The sequence below is a fragment of the Scyliorhinus torazame genome, chromosome 3, assembly GCF_047496885.1.
Source record: "Scyliorhinus torazame isolate Kashiwa2021f chromosome 3, sScyTor2.1, whole genome shotgun sequence".
Classification (NCBI taxonomy): domain Eukaryota; kingdom Metazoa; phylum Chordata; class Chondrichthyes; order Carcharhiniformes; family Scyliorhinidae; genus Scyliorhinus; species Scyliorhinus torazame.
In genome coordinates this window covers 186,172,034-186,194,298 of record NC_092709.1, presented here as the reverse complement: position 1 = coordinate 186,194,298, position 22,265 = coordinate 186,172,034, and the positions used below count along the sequence as shown (strand labels likewise).

The following is a 22,265-nucleotide window of genomic DNA, read 5'->3' as shown; positions in this document are numbered from 1 at the left end:
TGTCACTTGCTTGGATTTTGCTGCCATTGTCATCTCGCGCTCGCCTCCGCTTCAGCCGTTCGTCCTGTCTTTCGCCTGGATTCTCCTTGCTCTCTGTTCCTGTAGATGCCGAGTTTATCATTTCCCGTGCCCTCCTTCTGGCTATCATTTCCCTGCCTCCCTGGTTCTCCTCTATTGTTCCCTCTTCATTCTTTCCCCTCCACCAAGTATAATTCATGAATATTGTTAGAGACAGTAAATCACTTTTGAACATTACAATACAGAGCTAGTTCAATTTTCACCAGTGCACTATCAATGCAGAAATTATTTTAGAAACATCAGGCTCATTAAACAATTAATGTAATAAATTTAATTTGCATTTCTTCAAAAAGGTTATTTACAATTTGACCATAAACTTAAAAAGGAACTGTGTTTGTTTGGAATGTAGACATGCACAAACAAGCTGCTCCTGGGGCTTTTAAACAATGGATGTAAAATGTTGAATCTGTAAAACAAATCACAAAACATTAACTGTGTACTTGGGCTGTAAACCAGCAGAATGGATCATTGGCCTCATCCAATCTTACTGTTTTCATTTCCACACCTCCATAGAAGATAATCAAATACAATGTGATACATTACAACAGCAGACTGTATACATCTGAAATTCATGTGCAGTTGAATTTATTGATGGTGATTTTCCAGTTAATTGCTGATAATACACAGTCAATAGTTGATCAGGTTGTAACTGTCTTAATGGGAACATCAAGATCAAAGTATTGTTGAACTAGAAACATGAATAGGTACTTTCAACAGGACAGCCAATTTAAAAAATAATCTTGGGCCGAGTCCTATGCATGCAGTTTATAAACTTAAGCTTATGCTAATTTAGAGTCAAAAGATTTTTCCCCTTTACAGTTCATAATTAATTCACGATGACACCCACTGGTTAGTGAATCTGCCATATATGAAGCATTTTAGACCAAGTGTTAATTGATCTGGCTGTCAGATGGTTAGCGGTGAGTGTTACCCTCAGCTGAAGCTGCCTGGGAACCATCAAGTGGACATGAGAACAACATCGTATTAAGTTGCTTCACACTACTCAATATGAACAAGTTCTTACTAGAAGGCATTGCAGGGATTGGGAGCAGATCACTGCTCTATAAATAAAGACTTATGTATGACTGTAAACTCTTTGATAAATGGATTTGAATCCATGTTAAATGTACAGCTGAAATAAAACGTGTATAGTAAACTAGGTACTGAGGAAATCTTAAATAAATGATTAGAATCTTTTCTCAAAATAATAACTTGTTTTAAGTTGATATTATTTTCAACTATATGTAAAGGATAACGCAGAAAAAATTTAAGTTGCTGTGTGATAGCAGGATAACGCAGAAAAAATTTGATTTGAAAGGTATTATTTTTCTTTACCGTTTCTAATTTTGGGCACTGAACATTGAGTTGAGACCATCTATTATAAAGTATCATAGTTGAGTGGCATCTGCTGCACTCTAACCATATATATGAATATTTTCCAGCAAGTATTACTGAATAGTGAGCAATATTTGTATGTAAATAAACAAATAGCCATGTGGGAACACAATGTAGTGGCAATCTAGCCATGGAAATTTGGCTTATAAGTGGTGTCAATGGGACACTTAATATTCAAGGAGGATATAAAATATTCAGATGGATGGTTGTACTGATTGGGGTAGTCACTTTCCCAACAAGTGGGAAAACATACTGAACCTCATCCTCACCAACCTGCCTGTCGCAGATGCACCTGCCCAAGACCGTACTGGTAGTAGTTGTCATAATATGCACTCATGTTCATAATGAGATACAGACAAGCAGTGATGGACACACACAGGAACCAATCACCAGGCAGGACACTACAGGGTACATTACCAGTATAAAACACACGAGGTAGGAAGGCTCCGCCTCTTCGTGCTGGTGATAGCTGTAGCAACAGCCAGGGTGCAATATACAGTCAGCACCTACTACACATGGCACAGAGCAAGTCTGGGCAAGCCAGACCAATGTTAGCAAGCTTAGATAAATAGTGTCGACCCACAGCGAACTGTACATTACTCGGCAAGTTCAATAAAGCAGTGTTGAACCATCTACAGCGTTGGAAGCCTGTTTCCAAGTGATACTGCATCGAGTTGCAGTCCGTGTTAATCCAACACATATAATACATCATGGTACCAGGAAACTATTATCTCTAACGGACCTATCTCGAGTAAATCTGAAACGACCGGAAAGCAAGTAGCAAACGGTCAGCGGTATGGAAAAGATCCAGGCCCCTCCGCAGCTCCCGATCTCCGGCAACCTCGGCGCCAACTGGAGGGTCTTCAGACAGAAGTTCCTACACCTAGCGGCATCCGACCTTGAGGAACCATCAGATGCCAGGAAAATCGCGCTGCTCCTGTCGATGGCGGGGATCACGGCATCCACATGTTTAACTCGCTCACGTTTACCCAAGGAGAAGATAAAGCAAAGTTCCAGACCATTCTGCAAAAATTCGACAGTCACTGTGAAGTCGAGCTAAATGAGAGCTTTGAACGGTACATCTTCTAACAGAGGATTCAGGGTAAGGACGAACCTTTTCACTCCTTTTTGACCCACCTCCGTGTAACTATGACTCGACTACTGATTCCGTGATCCGGGATCAGATCATTTTCGGGGTCCATTCCGACTCCCTGCGGGAGCAGCTCCTTAAAATCAAACGCCTGACCCTCCCGATCGCCATCGAAACACGTGTTGCCTATGAACATGCCAGAAATCGCTACTCCCGCATCAAGGCGGCAGATATGGCAAAACTAGCCTCCTACAAGGCAGAAAGTGTAGAGGCCATCGGCAGGCTCCAGGGCCTGAGCATTGAGGAGAGTGGCCGTTTCGTGGGTTTCAGTGGCTGTTTCGCGGGCTTTCCATGGGGCCCCGCGCAGGTGCACGCGACTGGGAGGACAATGCGGCCGAAAACACTACTGCGCATGTGCGAACATCGACCGACCGCACTGCGCAGGGGCGAAGGCGTACTGAACGCACTGGCGGCAGCGTCAGGATATGCAAAAATTGTGGCTCCACCCATTTAAAGCGGCAATGTCCAGCCAAAGGAAGGCGATGTCTACAATGTGGAAAGCCTGTGCATTATGCGGCCTTATGCAGGTCCGCTCCACCGGTCAAAAGCCAGCGATCCCAGCTGCAACACAGACCTGTCCATTGCATACAGCAAGGCATGCAGGACTCCGATCCCGAAAGCCCAACGGACCCAAATGATGACTGCCTCGAGTCTCTATATCAGGTGGGCATTATCACCACATGTGAGAATGTCTCCTCCACTCATACAAAGCGCCTCTCAATCCTCCGCGTGGATTCTGGTGACGAATGGCGCGCTGTCGTTAAAGTGAATCAGTGCAGAATTCAATTCAAACTGGACACTGGTGTGTCTGCAAACCTCCTATCCCGGGCAGACCTCGACAGCATCCGAGACCAACCCAAAATTCTTCTGCCAGCTCCTTGATTACAATGGCAATGCCATAGCTGCTAGTGGATCGTGTCATCTAGTTGTATCCCACAAGGCAATCACGGCGACGTTAAGATTCGAGATTGTCAGGCCTGACACGGCATCCCCGGTGCCCGTGCATGTAAACTCCTTAATCTGATACAGCGAATCCATGCCATGTCCGCTGCACCTCCGACTGCCTCATCTCATGTGAATCTACACGCTGACATAGACGACATCCTCACGAAGTATCCCGATGTGTTCGATGGGGTGGGCACGTTCCCGTATCGCTACAAAATACTACTCAAACCGGATGCCACCTCAGTCATTCATGCACCACGCCGGGTGCCGGCTCCTCTAAAGGATTGTTTAAAAGTGCAGCTGCAAGAGCTCCAAAGCCAGTGCATCATTTCAAGGGTCTCGGAACCAACAGACTGGGCCAGCTCCATGGTCTGCGTGAAGAAGCCCTCAGGTGAAATACGAATCTGTATCGATCCGAAAGACCACAATTGCATCATCATGAGGGAGCACTACCCGATCCCGAAGCGGGAAGAATTAACCTCTGAGGTGGCACACTCCAAATTCTTTACCAAGCTGGACGCCTCACGTGGTTTCTGACAGATACAACTGGACGACTCCAGCAGGAAGCTCTGCACGTTTAACGCTCCATTCGGCAGCTACTGTTACAACCGCATGCCTTTCGGTATCATTTCAGCCTCCGAAGTCTTTCACCGCATGATGGAGGGCATCGAGGGTGTGCGAGTCTATGTGGATGACGTGATAATCTGGTCCATGACCCCCGAGGAGCACCTAGATCGACTCAAACAGGGAGGGGGATGTCCGTTAAAGTTTTTAAAATGTTTTCATATAAAAATATAAATAATCTTTGTCACAAGCAGGCTTACATTAACACTGCCGAGAAGTTACTGTGAAAAGCCCCTAGTTGCCACATTCCGGTGCCTGTTTGGGTACACTGAGAGAGAGAATTCAGAATAATTCCTAACAGCACGTCTTTCGGGACTTGTGTGAGGAAACCCACGCAGACACAGGGAGAACGTGCAGACTCCGCACGGACAGTGACCCAAGCCAGGAATCTAACCTGGGACCCTGGTGCTGTGAAGCAACAGTGCTAACCACTGTGCTACCGTTCCGCCCACAAACAATTTAAGTTAAAATGACAAAGAACACTGCAATTCCCCGCCCCATATTGAACTAAACCCCATAACAACTGACTGCCTATTAAAAAAAAAGGAAATGAATGGCTGCCATCACAGGTAGAACCCTTCTACAGACTCTCCTAATGGTGTTACTGGATGATGAGGTTAACCTCCTCAACCAGAACTCTCTGGGCTATTCACGAGTCAAAGGCGATGACATCTGCCTGCAGCACCGATGAGTCCGATAGCCTGAAAAGGGACACCAGTGGACATGGTATCTCTGGCATGGTGTAACAAAAAATACATGCAAAAGCTTACTAAATTGGGACAAGACCAGAACATTGAGTGTGGTTAGCTGGCCCCCAAGAACAACGTTTGCACCTGTCCTCCGCCCCAGAGAAAAAAAGCTCATCCTTATCTTGGTTAGATGAGCCCTATGCTCCAACTTGACTGGGATCAGACTAAGCCAAGCACAAGAGGATGTGGATTTGTCACGGTGAAGAACCTTTCCACGCGTACATCATCCAGAATAGGAGCCAATTCTCCCTCCCATTTCCCCTTTACCTCATTACCCCTCCCCACAACTTGGCCAAAGACAAAATTCCCTTCAATGGGCAGGAGGGTGATGTTAAGGGAAAAAGTCCTTGCCTGAAAAATCTGAAAGTATTGAAATTTCCCCTGACAGTTCCTTAAAGCTGTTTGTTTTCCACAAACAAATCCCCAAACCCTTCTCCCATGACCTAAATTTCAAGTCCAAACCAGCTGCCAAGAAGAGGTGATTATTACAGAAAGAGGCCAAAAAGGACATGGCACTGAGTTTAAAATGGTGTCTGAACTTCTTCCAGATTCTCAGGGTGGGCACGACATGATTTGAGGAAAATCTTGCCGGAGAAAACGGTAGGGATGCAGTTGCTAATGCACCCAGGCGAGAACCCTTACAGGAACCCCACCTCCATTTCTCCCCATATGTAACCCGGATGACAACACCCTAGTACCATCTCAATTTTGGCTGCCCAATAATAAAACCAATTTGATGAGGCCAAACCTTCACTCTGAAGGAACACCCTACAGCTCCTTGGTGTCTTACCCACCCAAATAAAAGAGTACACTATTCATTTTGACAAAGAAAAGTGGGGAGACATTGAAAAGTAAATAAAAATCTCAGGAGCACATTCAGCTTAATAGTCTGGATCCTGCCCGCCAAGAACAGGAGGTTTTGCCCACTTCATAAATCAGATTTGACCCCATTGACCAGACTAGTATCATTTAATTTATGAAGCAAGGGCCATCCGGATTCCCAGATAACGAAAGTTAGATCTGGCAAGGCAAAAAGGTAACTTCCCCAAATAGGCTCCCCTCCCCGGGGGCTTAACCGGGAAGTATTCGCTCTTATCCAAATTAAACCTATACCCAGAGAAGGAACATTGATTGTGGCCAATGCACCTAACCTGCACATTTTTGGACTGATTGCCAGAATATTGAAAGGTATTTTCTTTTATCTAGCTATCATTGCTGGGGTGACCAGTCCTTGGTTTATTCTCCTATTTGTTTCCTTGTTCATTTAGCTAGCTGGGAGTATTTTAGATTCAAGTTTGTGTGAAAACTTTGGCTTGCATTAAACAGAGCTTCTAAACACAATACTATTACACTTTCAGTACCTGATAGTAATACTGTCCTTATTTGGGGAAAGATGAATGCAATTAATTACTTACTCACCACATACACAAGTGTATTTTAAAATCTTGTACCTTATGCATTGCACCTCCATTCGACATTTCACACTAATCAGCCTCATCTGTAAGTAGGTACGGTGTTGGGTCAACAATTGACAGCTGCTCCACACTCAGTTTTTCTGAGCACATGGGACAAGCTTTCTCTGTAGATAGTAGACTATTAAAGATACCAAAAAAATGTAATTTAGTGATGAATGCGTTTTTGTACTTCCTAATGTTAAAAGTAAACTGCACCTCAAAATAAATTGCTGGCCCTACAACTTATGAAATGCAAGAGAAAATTATTTTTGAATGCTTTCTACTTACACTTTGAATTCTGAGTACAAACCAGGAAAATCACAGTGGGGGCAAACTGTCCAGTCGTCCTTCACCATGTGACGGCCCTGGTGAAACAAATTCCAGGTGTGCACTTTGCTATTTTATACTGAATACTGTGATATACATGGGCTAGTTTTAAATTTATGTTCTTTATACAATTTAATGCTAATGCTTCATGGAAATAAACAGTCCGTTATAACAAAGTATTGTTTTCCCTTGAATATTGCTTCATAGGAAAATACTGCTTTCTAGCTGTTCACGTAGGATCTGCCAGTCCCGGTGATGGTTCACCCCTGGCGAGGGGTGACAAAGGTGGGACCAGAAGATCCCACTGCCACAAAACACACAGCAAGTTGCTGTATAAATCCTCCCCCTTGCATTTATTTAAAAGCTCTAGGCTTAGGCACAAAATGGCAGTTCTGTGTAGCAGTCCAGCCAGCTCAAGACAAAAATCTGTATATATCTCAATTTTAATTTGCAAAGAAATACTGCATATCTCCGGCTATATTTTTCAAGTAAACAGTAAAACGTAAGGCTGAAAAATTAACAACAGTTGGGGCATTTCTCCAATTAGTGTTGGGTTGTGTTTCAGCTATCCATGCAGGCACGTGCAGGTAGGGCAGTGGATGTTGTCTATATGGACTTCAGTAAGGCCTTTGACAAGGTCCCTCATGGTAGACTAGTACAAAAGGTGAAGTCACACGGGATCAGGGGTGAGCTGGCAAGGTCATAGAAGGCAGAGAGTAGCAATGGAACAATGCTTTTCTAATTGGAGGGCTGTGACCAGTGGTGTTCCACAGGGATCAGTGCTGGGACCTTTGCGGTTTGTAGTATATATAAATGATTTGGAGGAAACTGTAACTGGTCTGATTAGTAAGTTTGCAGACGACACAAAGGTTGGTGGAATTGCGGATAGCGATGAGGATTGTCAGAGGATACAGCAGGATTTAGATTGTTTGGAGACTTGGGCGGAGAGATGGCAGATGGAGTTTAATCCGGACAAATGTGAGGTAATGCATTTTGGAAGGTCTAATGCAGGTAGGGAATATACAGTGAATGGTAGAACCCTCAAGAGTATTGAAAGTCAAAGAGATCTAGGAGTACAGGTCCACAGGTCACTGAAAGGGGCAACACAGGTGGAGAAGGTAGTCAAGAAGGCATACGGCATGCTTGCCTTCATTGGCCGGGGCATTGAGTATAAGAATTGACAAGTTATGTTGCAGCTGTACAGAACCTTAGTTAGGCCACACTTGGAGTATAGTGTTCAATTCTGCTCGCCACACTACAGAAGGATGTGGAGGCTTTAGAGAGGGTGCAGAAGAGATTTACCAGAATGTTGCCTGGTATGGAGGGCATTAGCTATGAGGAGCGGTTGAATAAACTCGGTTTGTTCTCACTGGAACGAAGGAGTTGAGGGGCGACCTGATAGAGGTCTACAAAATTATGAGGGGCATAGACAGAGTGGATAGAGGCTTTTCCCCGGGGTAGAGGGGTCAATTACTAGGGGGCATAGGTTTAAGGTGAGAGGGGCAAGGTTTAGAGTAGATGTACGAGGCAAGTTTTTTACGCAGAGGGTAGTGGGTGCCTGGAACACGCTACCGGAAGAGGTGGTGAAAGCAGGGACGATAGTGACATTTAAGGGGCATCTTGACAAATACATGAATAGGATGGGAATAGAGGGATACGGACCCAGGAAGTGTAGAAGATTGTAGTTTAGTCGGGCAGCATGGTCGGCACGGGCTTGGAGGGCCGAAGGGCCTGTTCCTGTGCTGTACATTTCTTTGTTCTTTGTTCTTGTGCACAAATTGTACACTTAACAGATTCCTCTGCTTCTGTTCGGTAGATTAAAATGTCTATCATGAAACCACAATTTGGCAGAATTATAATAAATTGCAAATCTGACTCCTACAATCCTGAGCATAATATCTGGCAGCCTTTCAGCTGCTCCAGCTTGGAAGGCAACAAGGAGCTTCCTGATGGGGAGATAACAGTGGAGGGCGAGTTATAACAGATGAAGCATTTAATATGCCTGATTTCAGAATGCAGATTGGTGGATGTGGGAGCAGGTTTGCTGGATATGTCTGCATGGAAGATGAGATAAAGGGAAAGTGATCAATAACTGCTGTAAAAAGGAGAAGCTAATGAAAATGCTTTAAGATAACAGGAATTAACAGAATAAATAACAGCAGTTTGAAGAATTATCTAGGGACAGTAGATGGTATCTGTTCCTGGAATCAATTTCTACTTTAATGTTGAACTTGCATGAAAACCAGCAAGTTTCTGAAGCCATGAATGGCAACCGTTAACACTTTACTGCCCATCATTAATACTGAAGATACATCAACTTACAGGCAAACATTTCATTTTAATTTGGAAAGCAATTTTAAATTTTACCCCCCATTACAGAATGGTGCAGTCATTTCTTGATACTCACAGTAACAATACAGTAAGGCAGGTTGTTTTTGCAACCTGAACAGAGCAGCTCACATTCTGGTGACTGAAAAGCACAGTATGGGCATGATGAGGTAAACTCTTCCACCTCTGACTGGTCCGGACGCCTGGTAGAAATCATCAATAAATCTTTCATTGCAAACTTTGACAATATTCTGATAAGCCAAAGTTTTTTTCTTTTTTGCCCCCTACCACCTTACACAAGGCTTCTTTCTCCCCTACTGTATCCCCATCCACCTTCCTCAACAATCCCTCAGTCCCATTCAAAGTCTCTCATAAATAAAACCACTGGAGATCGGATAGATATAGATATATTACCCAATGCACTCATTAGAAGTTCTTTGATGTTACAGAAAATCATGTTTTGAGAGAAGCAAAACAACATTCATGCACAATGCACTCTTATCTTCATGTATTTCCAAGTTTCAGTAACAATTGGGTGTGGTGTACATTTGCAATGGTCAAATAGACCAGAGCAGCAAGCAAATGCTTGAAACTGGCCGAAACCTACAGGTATAATAATGTGGAAATCATGTATTTACAGCCCTTTATACTGGGTATATGCCATTTAAAAAAAAAAAATTAAGAGTACCCAATTCATTTTTTCCAATTAAAGGCCAATTTAGCATGGTCAATCCACCTACCCTTCACATCTTTGGGTTGTGGGGGTGAAACCCATGCAAACATGAGAATGTGCAAACTCCATACAGACAGTGACCCAGAGCCGGGATTGAACCTGGGACCTCTGCGCCACCGTGCTGCCCGGGTATATGTCATTTTTAAGTATTTCCAAAAATTGGCAGCTAAGCACTAAGCTGTATAAAAGTCAGTAAGAAGATTCATATCCCAACATTTGACCAGCACATAATTTTCCACTTGTACTATGAGCACATTTATTAAACCTTTTCCACCTGGATCTGTGAATAACTATACAAACGGTCTGATCCAAAAAATATGAGCACTCCTAATTTGCATTGCCTTAATGGAGGTCCTGATGTTGTGTCTACCCCCTCGGGCAAACATAAATATTTCATTGGCAATCTTTGAAGTGAGTAGGGGTGTGAGGTTTACTTGGAGCTCTGGGTCATGTTTCTCCTTCAACCAAAATCACTAAGAACAGATTATCTGATCATTTACCCCATTTCTGCTTGTGAGCCCTTGCGTGAAAGCTGTTCATGTGTATTACAACATGACTACCCTTTACACTTGAAAGTACTTCGTTCATTGTGATGCTTATTGAGATTTCCACTAGAAATGCAAATTAATCTCTCTTCCATTCAACTGGATTAGCACCATCATGTAAACATTTAGAACAAATTTACAGCAACAGACAAAAACTAGTTGCAAAGTTAATTTGCTGCTACGATACAAATAAGAACACTTGGCATCAATTACTTTTTTAAAAAAGTATTTGTATTGGTATTTTCCAGTTTTTACAGAGTAACAGCTAAGTCTATGGTGTATCTGGTATTTACATATAAATGCGTTTCCTATTTACAGAAAATTTTACATGTGGTCCCCCTGTTTGCCTTCCCCCTCCCTTCCTCCCTGTTGGTGGTCTAGCTATCCCTCTTAGTGCTGACTTCTGCCCTGGGCGTCACATACCCTGCTCTGCTCCTTTCTGTTGCAGTTTTTAGTTGTTGCCTTTGAGGCCCTACATGGCCCCTCACCTCCTCCCTTTTTCCCCTTGTTTTGTTCTGTGATTCCCTTGGGTTCCCTCCTCTCCCCTTCCTCCTCTGCTCCTTTCCATTGTGTGTGCCCTTATTTGTTTTCCTCTATCCCTCTTCCCTCCACCCCTCTCCTCTTCCTAGTCGCAATTTGCCTCAAACAGGTCTCAGAACAGGCTGATGAATGGCCCCACGCTTTGTGGAAGCCCTCGTCCGACCCTCAGACGGTGTATTTAATCTTCTCCAGGTGGGGAAATTCCGACAGGTCTGTCATCCATTCTGCAGCTGTGGGTGGAGCTGCTGATCGCCCGCCGAGTAGGATTCTCCGGCATGCGATTAAGGAAGCAAAAGCCATGCTCACCACAGGGAGGGCAGAGGCACAGTGGAGGAAGGCACAGGGGATGAGATATGAATATGGGGAAAAGGCGAGTCGCCTGTTGGCCCACCAGCTGCGAAAGAGGACAGCGGCGAAGGAGATAGGGGGAGTTAGGGATGAAACGGGAGCCACGGTGCGGAGAGCAGGGAAGATAAACGAGGTGTTTAAGACCTTTTACAAGAGGCTATATAGGTCCCAACCCCCGGAGGGAAAAGAGGGGATGCAGCAGTTTCTGGACCAACTAAGGTTCCCGAAGGTGGAGGAGCAGGAGGTGGCAGGCCTGGGGGCGCCAATTGGGGTGGACGAGGTGACCAAAGGGCTGGGGAACATGCAGGCAGGGAAGGCCCCGGGACCAGATGGGTTCCCGGTGGAATTCTATAGAAAATATGGACTTGTTGGCCCCGCTGCTGGTAAGAACCTTTAACGAGGCCAGAGAAGGGGGGACCCTACCCCCGACAATGTCGGAGGCGACGATATCACTAATCTTGAAGCGAGATAAAGATCCGCTACAGTGCGGGTCCTATAGGCCTATCTCATTGCTAAATGTAGACGCCAAGTTGCTGGCAATGAGGATGGAGGATTGTGTCCCGGGGGTGGTGCACGAAGACCAGACAGGGTTCGTAAAGGGGAGACAATTGAATGTCAACGTGCAACGGCTATTAGGGGTGATAATGATGCCCCCAGCAGAGGGGGAGGCAGAGATAGTGGCGGCAATAGATGCAGAGAAGGCATTTGATAGGGTGGAGTGGGAGTATCTATGGGAGGTGCTGAGGAGGTTCGGGGAGGGGTTTGTCAGCTGGGTTAAACTCCTCTATGGGGCCCCAACGGCAAGTGTGGTCACAAATCGGCAAAGGTCGGAGTATTTTCGACTACACGGGAACAAGACAGGGATGCCCGCTGTCCCCATTACTGTTCGCGCTGGCAATTGAACCACTGGCCATAGCGCTGAGAGACTCCAGAAAATGGAGAGGGGTGGTTAGAGGGGGAGAGGAACACCGAGTGTCACTCTATGCGGATGACCTACTGCTGTATGTGACGGATCCAGTGGGGGGGGGGGGGGGGGGATGACAGAGGTCATGCAGATATTGAGGGAGTTTGGAGATTTCTTGGGATATAGGCTTAACATGGGAAAGAGTGAGCTTTTTGTGATACACCCTGGGGACCAGAGTAGAGGGATAGATGGCCTACCGCTAAGGAGAGTGGAAAGAAACTTCCGATACCTGGGGATTCAGATAGCCAGGAGCTGGGGAACCTTACACAGACTCGATCTGACACGGCTGGTGGAACAAATGGAAGAGGATTTCAAAAGGTGGGACATGCAGCCGCTGTCACTGGCGGGCAGAGTGCAGGCAATTAAGATGATGGTCCTCCCGAGGTTCCTATTTGTGTTCCAATGTCTCCCTATACTGATCACTAAGGCCTTCTTTAAAAAAATAGATAGGAACATCACGAGCTTCGTGTGGGCAGGGAAGGCCCCGAGGGTAAGGAGGGGGTTCCTACAATGTAGCAGAGACAGAGGGGGACTGGCGTTGCCGAATTTGGGTGACTACTATTGGGCCGCCAACGTGGCGATGATTCGTAAATGGATGATAGAGGGAGAGGGTGCGGCGTGGAAAAGGTTGGAGATGAAGTCCTGCAAAGGGACGAGCTTGAAGGCGCTGGTGACGGCGCCATTACCGTTCTCCCCAAAAAAGTTTACCACAAACCCAGTGGTGGCGGCAACATTAAGTATCTGGGGGCAATGGAGGCGACAGAGGGGTGTGCTGGGAGCCTCGGTGTGGTCCCCGATCAGGAACAACCATAGGTTTGCCCCAGGTTGGCTGGACGGAGGATTCCAGAGCTGGCACCGGGCAGGAATCAGGAGAGTGGGAGACTTATTTATAGATGGGACGTTTGCGAGTTTGGGAGCGCTTGAGGAAAAGTATGAGCTGCCCCTGGGAAATACCTTTAGGTATATGCAGGTGAGAGCGTTCACGAGACAACTGGTGAGGGGATTTCCGCTGCTCCCGACACAAGGGATCCAGGACAGGGTGCTTTCGGGGCGGTGGGTCGGGGAGGGCAAAGTGTCCGAGATATACCGGGAGATGAGAGAAGAGGGGGAGGAGCTGGTGGACGAACTGAAGGGAAAATGGGAAGAAGAGCTCGGGGAGGAGATTGAGGAGGGTTTGTGGGCTGATGCCCTAAGCAGGGTAAATTCCTCTTCCTCGTGTGCCAGGCTTAGCCTGATCCAATTTAAGGTGCTGCATAGAGCACACATAACGGGAGCAAGGTTGAGCAGGTTCTTCGGAGTGGAGGACAAGTGTGGGAGGTGCGGGGGAAGCCCGGCGAACCACACACATATGTTTTGGTCGTGTCCGGCATTGGAGGGGAGTGACAGGAGTGATCTCGAAGGTGGTGAAGGTCCGGGTCAAGCCAGGCTGGGAGTTAGCTATATTTGGGGTAGCGGATGAGCCGGGTGTGCAGGAGGCGAAAGAGGCCGATGTTGTGGCCTTTGCATCTCTCGTAGCCCGGCGTAGGATTTTACTCATGTGGAAGGAAGCGAAACCCCCCGGCCTGGAGACCTGGATAAACAATATGGCGGGGTTCATAAAACTGGAGCGGATGAAGTTTGCGCTGAGAGGATCGGCTCAAGGGTTCACCAGGCGGTGGCAACCGTTCCTCGACTATCTAGCGGAACATTTGGGGGAAGATAGATAGCCAGCAGCAGCAGCCCAGGGGGTGCGGGGGGGGGGGGGTTAAATTGTTTGTGTTCTAGATGGGGAGAGGGGGTGGGGGGAGCATTACTTTGTGTTATTTGGTTAGTTTACTATATTATTTAAACAATGTTATATAGCAGTTATCATGCTACCATTTTTGTTGATTTGTAAGGGAAAAAATTGTGTTTTTAAAACTTTAATAAAATATATTTTTTTAAAAAAGGAAGCAAAAGCCAGGGCTTCAGCCCTCTTCCCCATATGTAGTTCTGGCTGGTCCGATACCCTGAAGTCTGCACTCTCGAGCACGGCTTCCCCCTTATCCCCACCACCTTGGACATCACCTCGAAGGAGGCTGACCAGAACCCAGCAAGTCTGGGGCAGGCCCACAACATGTGGGTGTAATTGGCCGGGCTTCTCTGGCACCGTTCACATTTATCCTCCGCCTCCAGGAAGAACCTGCTCATTCGGGTTCTGGTTAGGTGAGCTCTGCGCACCACTATGAACTGCATTACAGGCCAAAACGGATTTTTAAAATGTCTAATTGTTATTATGTAAACCTAGTCAGTCATAGTGGTTATAATTGTTGTTTGTTTAGGATTCACAATTCCCACAATTATGAGTTCGCTTGTCAGTTTCAGGGTGTAGTTTTAAAGTGAAACATTTTGGGTTAAACATCCCCTGGCACCTATTTTTGGGTGTGTGGGCTTAATCTGCCTATGCCTTTTCCTGTTGAGGCAAAATTTACATTTGCCTCCTCATTTGCATGATTTGTGCAGCCCAGTGTTACTCACACTGTTGGTTTGCTGCATGCTCAACAGGGGTCCTGATAGGGTGTGAGCAAGCATGTATTCCATCTCACCTCCAGCTCTTAAAGACAGTCTGGCCCTCTTAAGTGACCATGAGGAGGAATGCCATGTTTCCGCAGGGAGGTCAATTCTCCGGGTCTAGCCTCAAGGAGCTGGCACAGTGCCAGAAGAAAGAACCTCAGAACCGTGGTCCAAGTCAGTGAATGCACCTTCACAGGCTATCTCATTCCCATTGTGCCACTAGGCCTTTATGCTGCTCAATGCACTACATCCTCATCATTCATCAAGCAGGAGATCCCAGACTCAACTAAAAGTTACTCCACCTCATCCGCACATACCGTTCAATGCCAGTCTCATATCCACCATTTGTTGTCTCCAGGCAATCAGCTAAGACAGTGTATACCATCCAAACACAGTGGAACATATTCACATGTGTTCTGCCCTCTCTCTTATTGGACAATGTTACCCAATATTAGAAGGGAGCAAAGCAGAAACGACATTGTATAGGCTTTATCCCAAGCCCGACAGGAAATGGTGCTGCAAAAGTTGAGCCCAACTACAACAGAACCCATAGCAACCAGAGTTGCCAAGAGCATTCATGGTAGTATATTAGTGCTTTGTGCCCCTTCTCAATTGCCACCTCACCCTCATTGTGATATAGAACATGAAGTGCAAGCTGCAGTTGGTGTGGCAATTACCTCCTGATTTACACTCCGCAGGAACCTTGCCCCTTAATTGGAAAAATGAATTGGGTAATCTAAATTTGTTTCAAAAAGATGCACTATAAATACCTGAGAATGTTAAAAAAAATTCAAAGTGACATGTGAAGCTGATGCTTACCTAACCATAGCTTCTATCTTCTTCTTGTACTTAACATCAATATTGTTTCTGTACTCCGGTCTCATCAGCATAGCAGCAAAGCTAAAGGCGGAATTCTTCAACCCTGCTCGGTGACATTCAATTACTGTTGATGTCAGAATGGGCACAATATCTGACAAAAAATGCAAAATGAGCAATGAACAATCTCGAAAGCAAAGGCAACAACTGAAGCTTTTATAGTTGCTTTGTGATTAGGGTGATGCTAATTTGTATCAAAATCAGAAACCACCGACAAATAGAATGAATGGCAAACATCTTCGACAGCAGTTAGTGGTTTCAATTTTAATCCAGTATTAAGTAGCTGAGAGTATTCATATTAAAGTTGACCTTGAAATCAAATTGGTAAAATTGTTACAAAAGGATAATTAATAATACAGAAATTTCATGCAATCTCAGCTGAGTTGTGACGAACATTACTTAACACCTGCTTCTCCCAGATATTTGTGGCTGCATTTGTGGGAGGAGTGATGGTGTATCTATGATCATCTATGGTCATTACCAATTAGCTATAGCGCTGTGGGTAGCCCTTTTCTGCTCTGAGTGAGTAGCTTATTGGTTCAAGTCCTACTTCAGAGACACGAGTGCAAAAATCTAGGATGCCATGTCAGTGTCATACTGAGGGAATGCTGCACTGTTGGAGGTGGCGTCTCAGATGAGACATTAAACTGAGGCTTGTTTTACTTTCTAGGATGGATGGTAAAAGGTCCCATGGTGTTATTTTGAGGAGCAGGAGAATTATCCTCATGTCCTGACCATTATTTATCTCTCAATCAACATCACAAAAAACAGATTATTTGGTCATCATAATTGCAAACTGTTTGCGGCAGCACACTGTGCTCAAATTGACTGCCGCATTTCCAACATGACAACACGTCAAAAGTTATTCATTGGCTGTAAAGTATCTTGGGAAGTTTGGAAGTATGAAAGACATTAGAGAAATGTAAGTTTTTCTTTTATGTATGGTTGCAAGATGCCAAAACAACAGAAAGAGTGAAAAATTAGCTGTGCTCCCATTTTAATTGGCATTTTAGAGTCTGTGCTGACTCGAAGCATCTGTCCATGTGGCCACTTAAAGTCCAGGGTATGTATTCTAATACCATATGAAAGGACAAAAGATGATACATAAAAATAACATTTTAATTCATGGTTTAAAGATATTGAGGAATTAAGTATTATTCCTTAAGATATATTTCCGGATATATATTAATGATCTAGATCTTAGTGTACAGGGTACAAATTTCAAAGTTTGCGGATGATACAAAACTTGGAAGCATTGTAAACTGTGAGGATGATGGTGTAAGACTTCAAAAGGACAAAGACACATTAGTAGAGTGGGCAGATATGTGACAGATGAAATTCAATGCGGAGAAATGATGCATTTTGATAAGAATAACATGGTGAGACAATATAAAATAAGGAGTAAATTTCTTAAGGGGGTGCAGGAACAGGGGGACTTGGTTTTTTATTTCCATAGATCACTGAAAGTGGTATGATAGGTGGGGAGAGCAGTTAATAAAGCATATAGCATCTTGGGCTTTATTTGAGATTTGAAAGAGATGTTCAAAGTCATGAGGAGACTGTACAGAATAGATAAAGAGAAATTTTTCCCATTTGTAAGAGGATCAAGAACGAGAGGACACAGAATTAAAGTGCTCTGCAAAAGAAGCAAATTTGATGTGAGAAAAAACTTTTTCATACAAGTGGTTTGGGGTTGGAATATACTGCCTTGGAAGTGTGGTGGAGGCAGGTTCATTTGTGGCATTCAAGAGGGCATTAGATGATTAGTTGAATAGAAGCAATGTGCAGGGATATGGGGAAAAGGCAGAGCAATGACACTAAGTCATATGCTCATTTGGAGAGCAGGTGTGGACACAATAAATTGGCCTCCTCTACGCCGTACAAATTCTGTGATATACTTAATAAGAAGTGCAAGTTGCATTAAGTGCTTAAATTCTCTGAAGCAGTTTGTTTGAGGTTATAAATTTTGAGCTACATATAGTTAATGCAAATATTAAACAAAGCACCGTATCACTGATAGCATAAAATGTGTTTCACAGCATTGTCATCCTGCCCTGAAGAAACACGTGAGACAAGCAAGGTAACATACAGTGAAATATTAATCCAAATTTGAGTAATTCCACAGTGTTTACTTTAGAAATAGTGTCAAAATTTACCATGCTGAAAATATTGACTATTAGAAAAACAACTAAGCCTTGGAATTCTGCAGGGGTTCTCCCAATCTGCCATCTTAACTACATTAGAATCCTAGAGAAATGATGTAAATATCTGAAATAAGCCATTATTGCTGTTCCGAGAGTCATAAGGGCCTTTAACATTAGGGAGCAAGTAGCTAGGAAGATCTGTTTACGGTCAACTTTCACTAATTCCTGGGTGTGAGATCTTAAAAATTTCCTATTTTGGCAAAAGGAGGGGGTTGGCGTTCATATCCACCGTTACCTCTGACGTGTCTTTCAGCACGGTTACCCTGTCTCGTGTGACCACACACACTGGCATTCCCTGATCACATAGAAAGGATGATGTAGAGGGGAAGTGCTTTCAACTATATTTTTCCAGCAAAGGCCAGGGTCACCTGCTTGATTTTGCAGACGGCAGCCATAAGTACACATTGTTTTTCTTTGTGTTATAAATTTAGAGTACCCAATTATTATTTTCCAATTAAGGGGCAATTTAGGGTGGCCAATTCACCTACCCTACACACCTTTTGGATTGTGGGGGTGAGACCCACGCAGACACGGGGAGAATGTGCAAACTCCACACGGACATTGACCTGGGGCCGGGATAGAATCCGGGTCCTCGGCGCCATGAGGCAGCGGTGCTAACCACTGTGCCACCTTACCGCCCCTCAAGTGCACATTGTTGATTGACTTGTGCCTGAAGATATTTGATTTTAGCTAAATTTGGGGAATGGTCTGCTTCCCATGTGAGACAAGGCTGTTGCTGAATTAAGTATCTTGCATTTTCTAACTTCACTTAATCTCGTATTTTGTGTTTGTAACTCAATACTTTATTTGTGTTTGGTCTAGTTTTCCCCCCTTGTATAACACGCTCCACCACGGTGCCTCCTGTTCACAGATTAACTGATTGTACAGGACAGGACAGCACTGCTCTCCTGCCAACCATTTCTTTCTTCTTGCAATTTATCGACCCAGTCGCATAATTTATCGCATTCCACCACAACCGGTCGACAGCAGACACTATCTCCCTGGCCCAATACCCATCCCTGGAGCATCTCGACAACAAGGACTCCTACATCAGATTCCTATTTATTGACTACAGCTCCGCCTTCAACACCATAATCCCAGCCAAGCTCACATCAAAGCTCCTAAACCGAGGACTTGGCTCCCCACTCTGCAACTGGATCCTCGACTTTCTGACCCACAGACCACAATCAGTAAGAATAAACAACACCTCCTCCACGATAGCCCTCAATACCAGGGCCCCGCAAGGCTGCGCACTTAGCCCCTTATATACAGTGGAAAGATTTAGCTCCAACTCCATCTACAAGTTTGCTGACGACACGACCGGAGGGAGATAGAGAACCTAGTGGTGTGGTGTAATGACAACAATCTCTTCCTCAATGTTAGCAAAACTAAAGAACTGGTCATTGACTTCAGAAAACAAAGTATTGTACACACCCCTGTCAGCATCAACAGGGTCGAGGTTGACAGCTTCAAATTCCTAGGTGTGCACATCAACAATCTGTCCCGGTCCACCCATGTTGGCGCTAAGCACAACAGCACCTATACTTTCTCAGTAAACTAAGGAAATTTGGCATGTCCACATTAACTCTTACCAACCTTTACAGATACACCATAGAAAGCACCCTATCTGGCTGCATCACAGCCTGGTATGGCAACTGCTCGGCCCAAGACCGCAAGAAACTACAGAGAGTCGTGAACACAGCCCAGTCCATCACACAAACCCACCTCCCATCCATTGACTCTCTCTACACCACCCGTTGCTTTGGAAAAACGGGCAGCATAATCAAAGACTCCTCCCACCTGGGTTATTCACTCTTCCAACCTCTTCCATCGGGCAGGAGATACGGTCTGAGAACACGCACAAACAGATTCAAAAACAGCTTCTTCCCTGCTGTTACCAGACTCCTAAATGACCCTCTTATGGACTGATTTGATCTCTTCACACATCTTCTCTACTGAGTAGTACTACACACTGCTGTATGCTTCACCCGATGCCTGTGTTTATGTATTTACATTATGTATTTTATGCTTGCCCTATGTATTTTCTTTTCATGTACGGAATGATCTGTCTGAACTGTACGCAGAACAATACTTTTCATTGTACCTCGGTACACGTGACAATAAACAAAACAAATCCAATCCATTCCCTTAATTCATTATAGTTTTTATTCAGCTGTAAAGTACACATATGCACCAATATGATACAACATCAAATTAGACAAGAAAAGTATACGACCCGTGAGAGTGATTCACTGATCCCAGAGAACGAATGGATGGCTGGCACAGAGTGTGTTAATCTTAGTGGTATATGATGGCAGCATTCTGTTCTGTAGCTGAAATGTTACCGCTTCCCCGATCTTCCTTGTTCGTTCCTGTTCAATCTTCCATTGGAAGAAGGCAGTTGTCTGACTAGGACTGCCCCCTATCTCCGAGCACTTATGAATATACTTTATTTATAGGAGCTAGTAGTTTATCCTATGACAATCCCCTGTTTGAACCTTTCTAATCAATACAGGACATGTACGCAAGATGTCAGGATGAATATCCTATCCATTACTTTAGCTCCAGGTCACATTTTAGTTTACGTCATGCTGAGGGTCATTTGCTAGCCCTTACTGGACACTTGTATAGATGAAAATGACACACTCTTAGGAAGGTAATAATAGTAATCTTTATTGTCACAAGTAGGCTTACATTAACACTGCAATGAAGTTACTGTGAAAATCCCCTAGTCGCCATATTCCGGCTCCTGTTCGGGTACACAAAGAGCGAATTCAGAATGTCTAAGTTACCTAACAGCACATCTTTCGGGACTAATGGGAGGAAACTAGAGCACCCGGAAGAAACCACGCAGACACGGGGAGAACGTGCAGACTCCGCGCAGACAGTGACCCAAGCCAGGAATCGAACCTGGGACCCTGGCGCTGTGAAGCAACAGTGCTAATCGCTGTGTTACCGTGCCGCCCATGTCAACATGGAAGCTTGAACCAATTTTTAGAGACTGTCGCGTTTTTCCAGAGATAGGAAAAAAAGTTTCCCTACCAAAGTTTGCCTTCCAATAGGTCCCATTTCTTACAAGTAAAATATCAACTGTTCGCAATAATGAAATCGGATTGGATTTTTGTGAAGAACTATAAACCATGGCTTTCGACTGTCTTTTTGGTAATCACAATTTTCACACAAGCTACTTACGAGATGGAAACTTGCTTATGTTGTTTGCAACTCGGATGAGCATCCTTGCTCCTTTCATGTGGTCTCCACGTTTAACATGAGTCTACAAAGAGAAAATAACTTCAATTAATAAAATAGGAGCAAAACAACATATTTGCATAGGACCTTCATGAAACACCCCAAGGTGCTTCGTACAAGCTTTCTAAAATAAGGTGTGAGCTACATAAGGATATATTACATCAGATGACCAAAGAGGTAGGTTTAAAGTGTCTTAAAGAGGGGAATGCAAGGAAGAGAGGCGGAAAGAAGGTATTCCAGAGTTTAGGACATAGGCAACTGAAAGCATGGCCACCATGGAGGAGTGCTTAAAATTTGGGATGCTCAAGGAGCCGAAATTAGTTGAGTGCAAATGTCTCAGAGAATTGTGGGGCTGAAGGAGATTATGGGGACGGGAGCAAGTGCACAGAGGTATTTGAAATCAAGATTAGAATTTTAAAATAAAGATGTTGCCTCACCGGGTGCTAATGTAAGTCACTGAGCACAGAGCTGCTGGGGAATGGTCACTGCGAGTGAAGGCACGAGCAGCAAAGCTTTGGATGACCTCAAGTTTACAGAGGGTAGATTGTGGGACACCAGCCAGAAGTGCACTGGAACAGTCAATGATGGCCCAAATAGAAGGTCAGAAGTTCATCTCAGGGTCAAACATGGCACTAAATTTACAAACAGGCTGGCTTATGCTCAAACTGTTGCAAGGGACAAGGATAGAGTTAGCAGCTGGAGCCTAAAACAACGGCTTGTCTCCCAATATTCAATGAGAGGAATTTTCTGCCAAACCTGTACTAGATGTCGGATAAACAGTCTGATAATTTAGCAACGGTCGAGGAGTCAAGAGAAATGGTGATGAGGTAGAACTGTGTGGCATCAGTATGCATGCGAAAACTAACACTGCCTTCACATGATATTGCTGAGGGGCAGCAAGTAGATAAGAACTAGGAGGAGATCAAGGATAGATCCTTAGTGGACGGTATGTAGGAATAGGAAGAGAAACCTCTGCAAGTGATTCTCGGACCATGATTAGATTAATAATAAGGGAACATGGTGGTAGCAGTCCTACCCAGAAGGACGACAGTGGAGAGGCAGTGGTGGAGGATGGTGCTGTCAATTGCATCAAAGGCTGCACATAAGTTGAGAAGGATGAAGAAGGAAAGTTTATCTTTGTCACAGTTGCATCAAAGTCACAAATGACATACTGCAAGAACAATTTCAGTACTGTGGCAAGGGTGGAAACCTTATTGTAGGGTT

The 22,265-nt window shown here is 44.6% G+C and overlaps 1 protein-coding gene across 2 annotated transcripts in view; it reads right to left on the bottom strand.

The window, feature by feature from the left end:
• Window positions 1-326: 326 nt before the first annotated feature.
• wdr19 (WD repeat domain 19) overlaps window positions 327-22,265 on the bottom strand; it is a 247,311-nt gene continuing 225,372 nt past the window's right edge. For both annotated transcript variants that reach the window (XM_072496582.1, XM_072496581.1), the window contains exons 32-37: window positions 20,985-21,066; window positions 15,532-15,682; window positions 9,130-9,253; window positions 6,684-6,760; window positions 6,393-6,534; window positions 327-484 (exon numbers count right to left, since the gene is read on the bottom strand). In XM_072496582.1, the coding sequence (XP_072352683.1) occupies window positions 6,426-6,534; window positions 6,684-6,760; window positions 9,130-9,253; window positions 15,532-15,682; window positions 20,985-21,066 (543 nt within the window). In that variant the 3' untranslated portion in view covers window positions 327-484; window positions 6,393-6,425. The remainder of the gene's footprint in view (window positions 485-6,392; window positions 6,535-6,683; window positions 6,761-9,129; window positions 9,254-15,531; window positions 15,683-20,984; window positions 21,067-22,265) is intronic.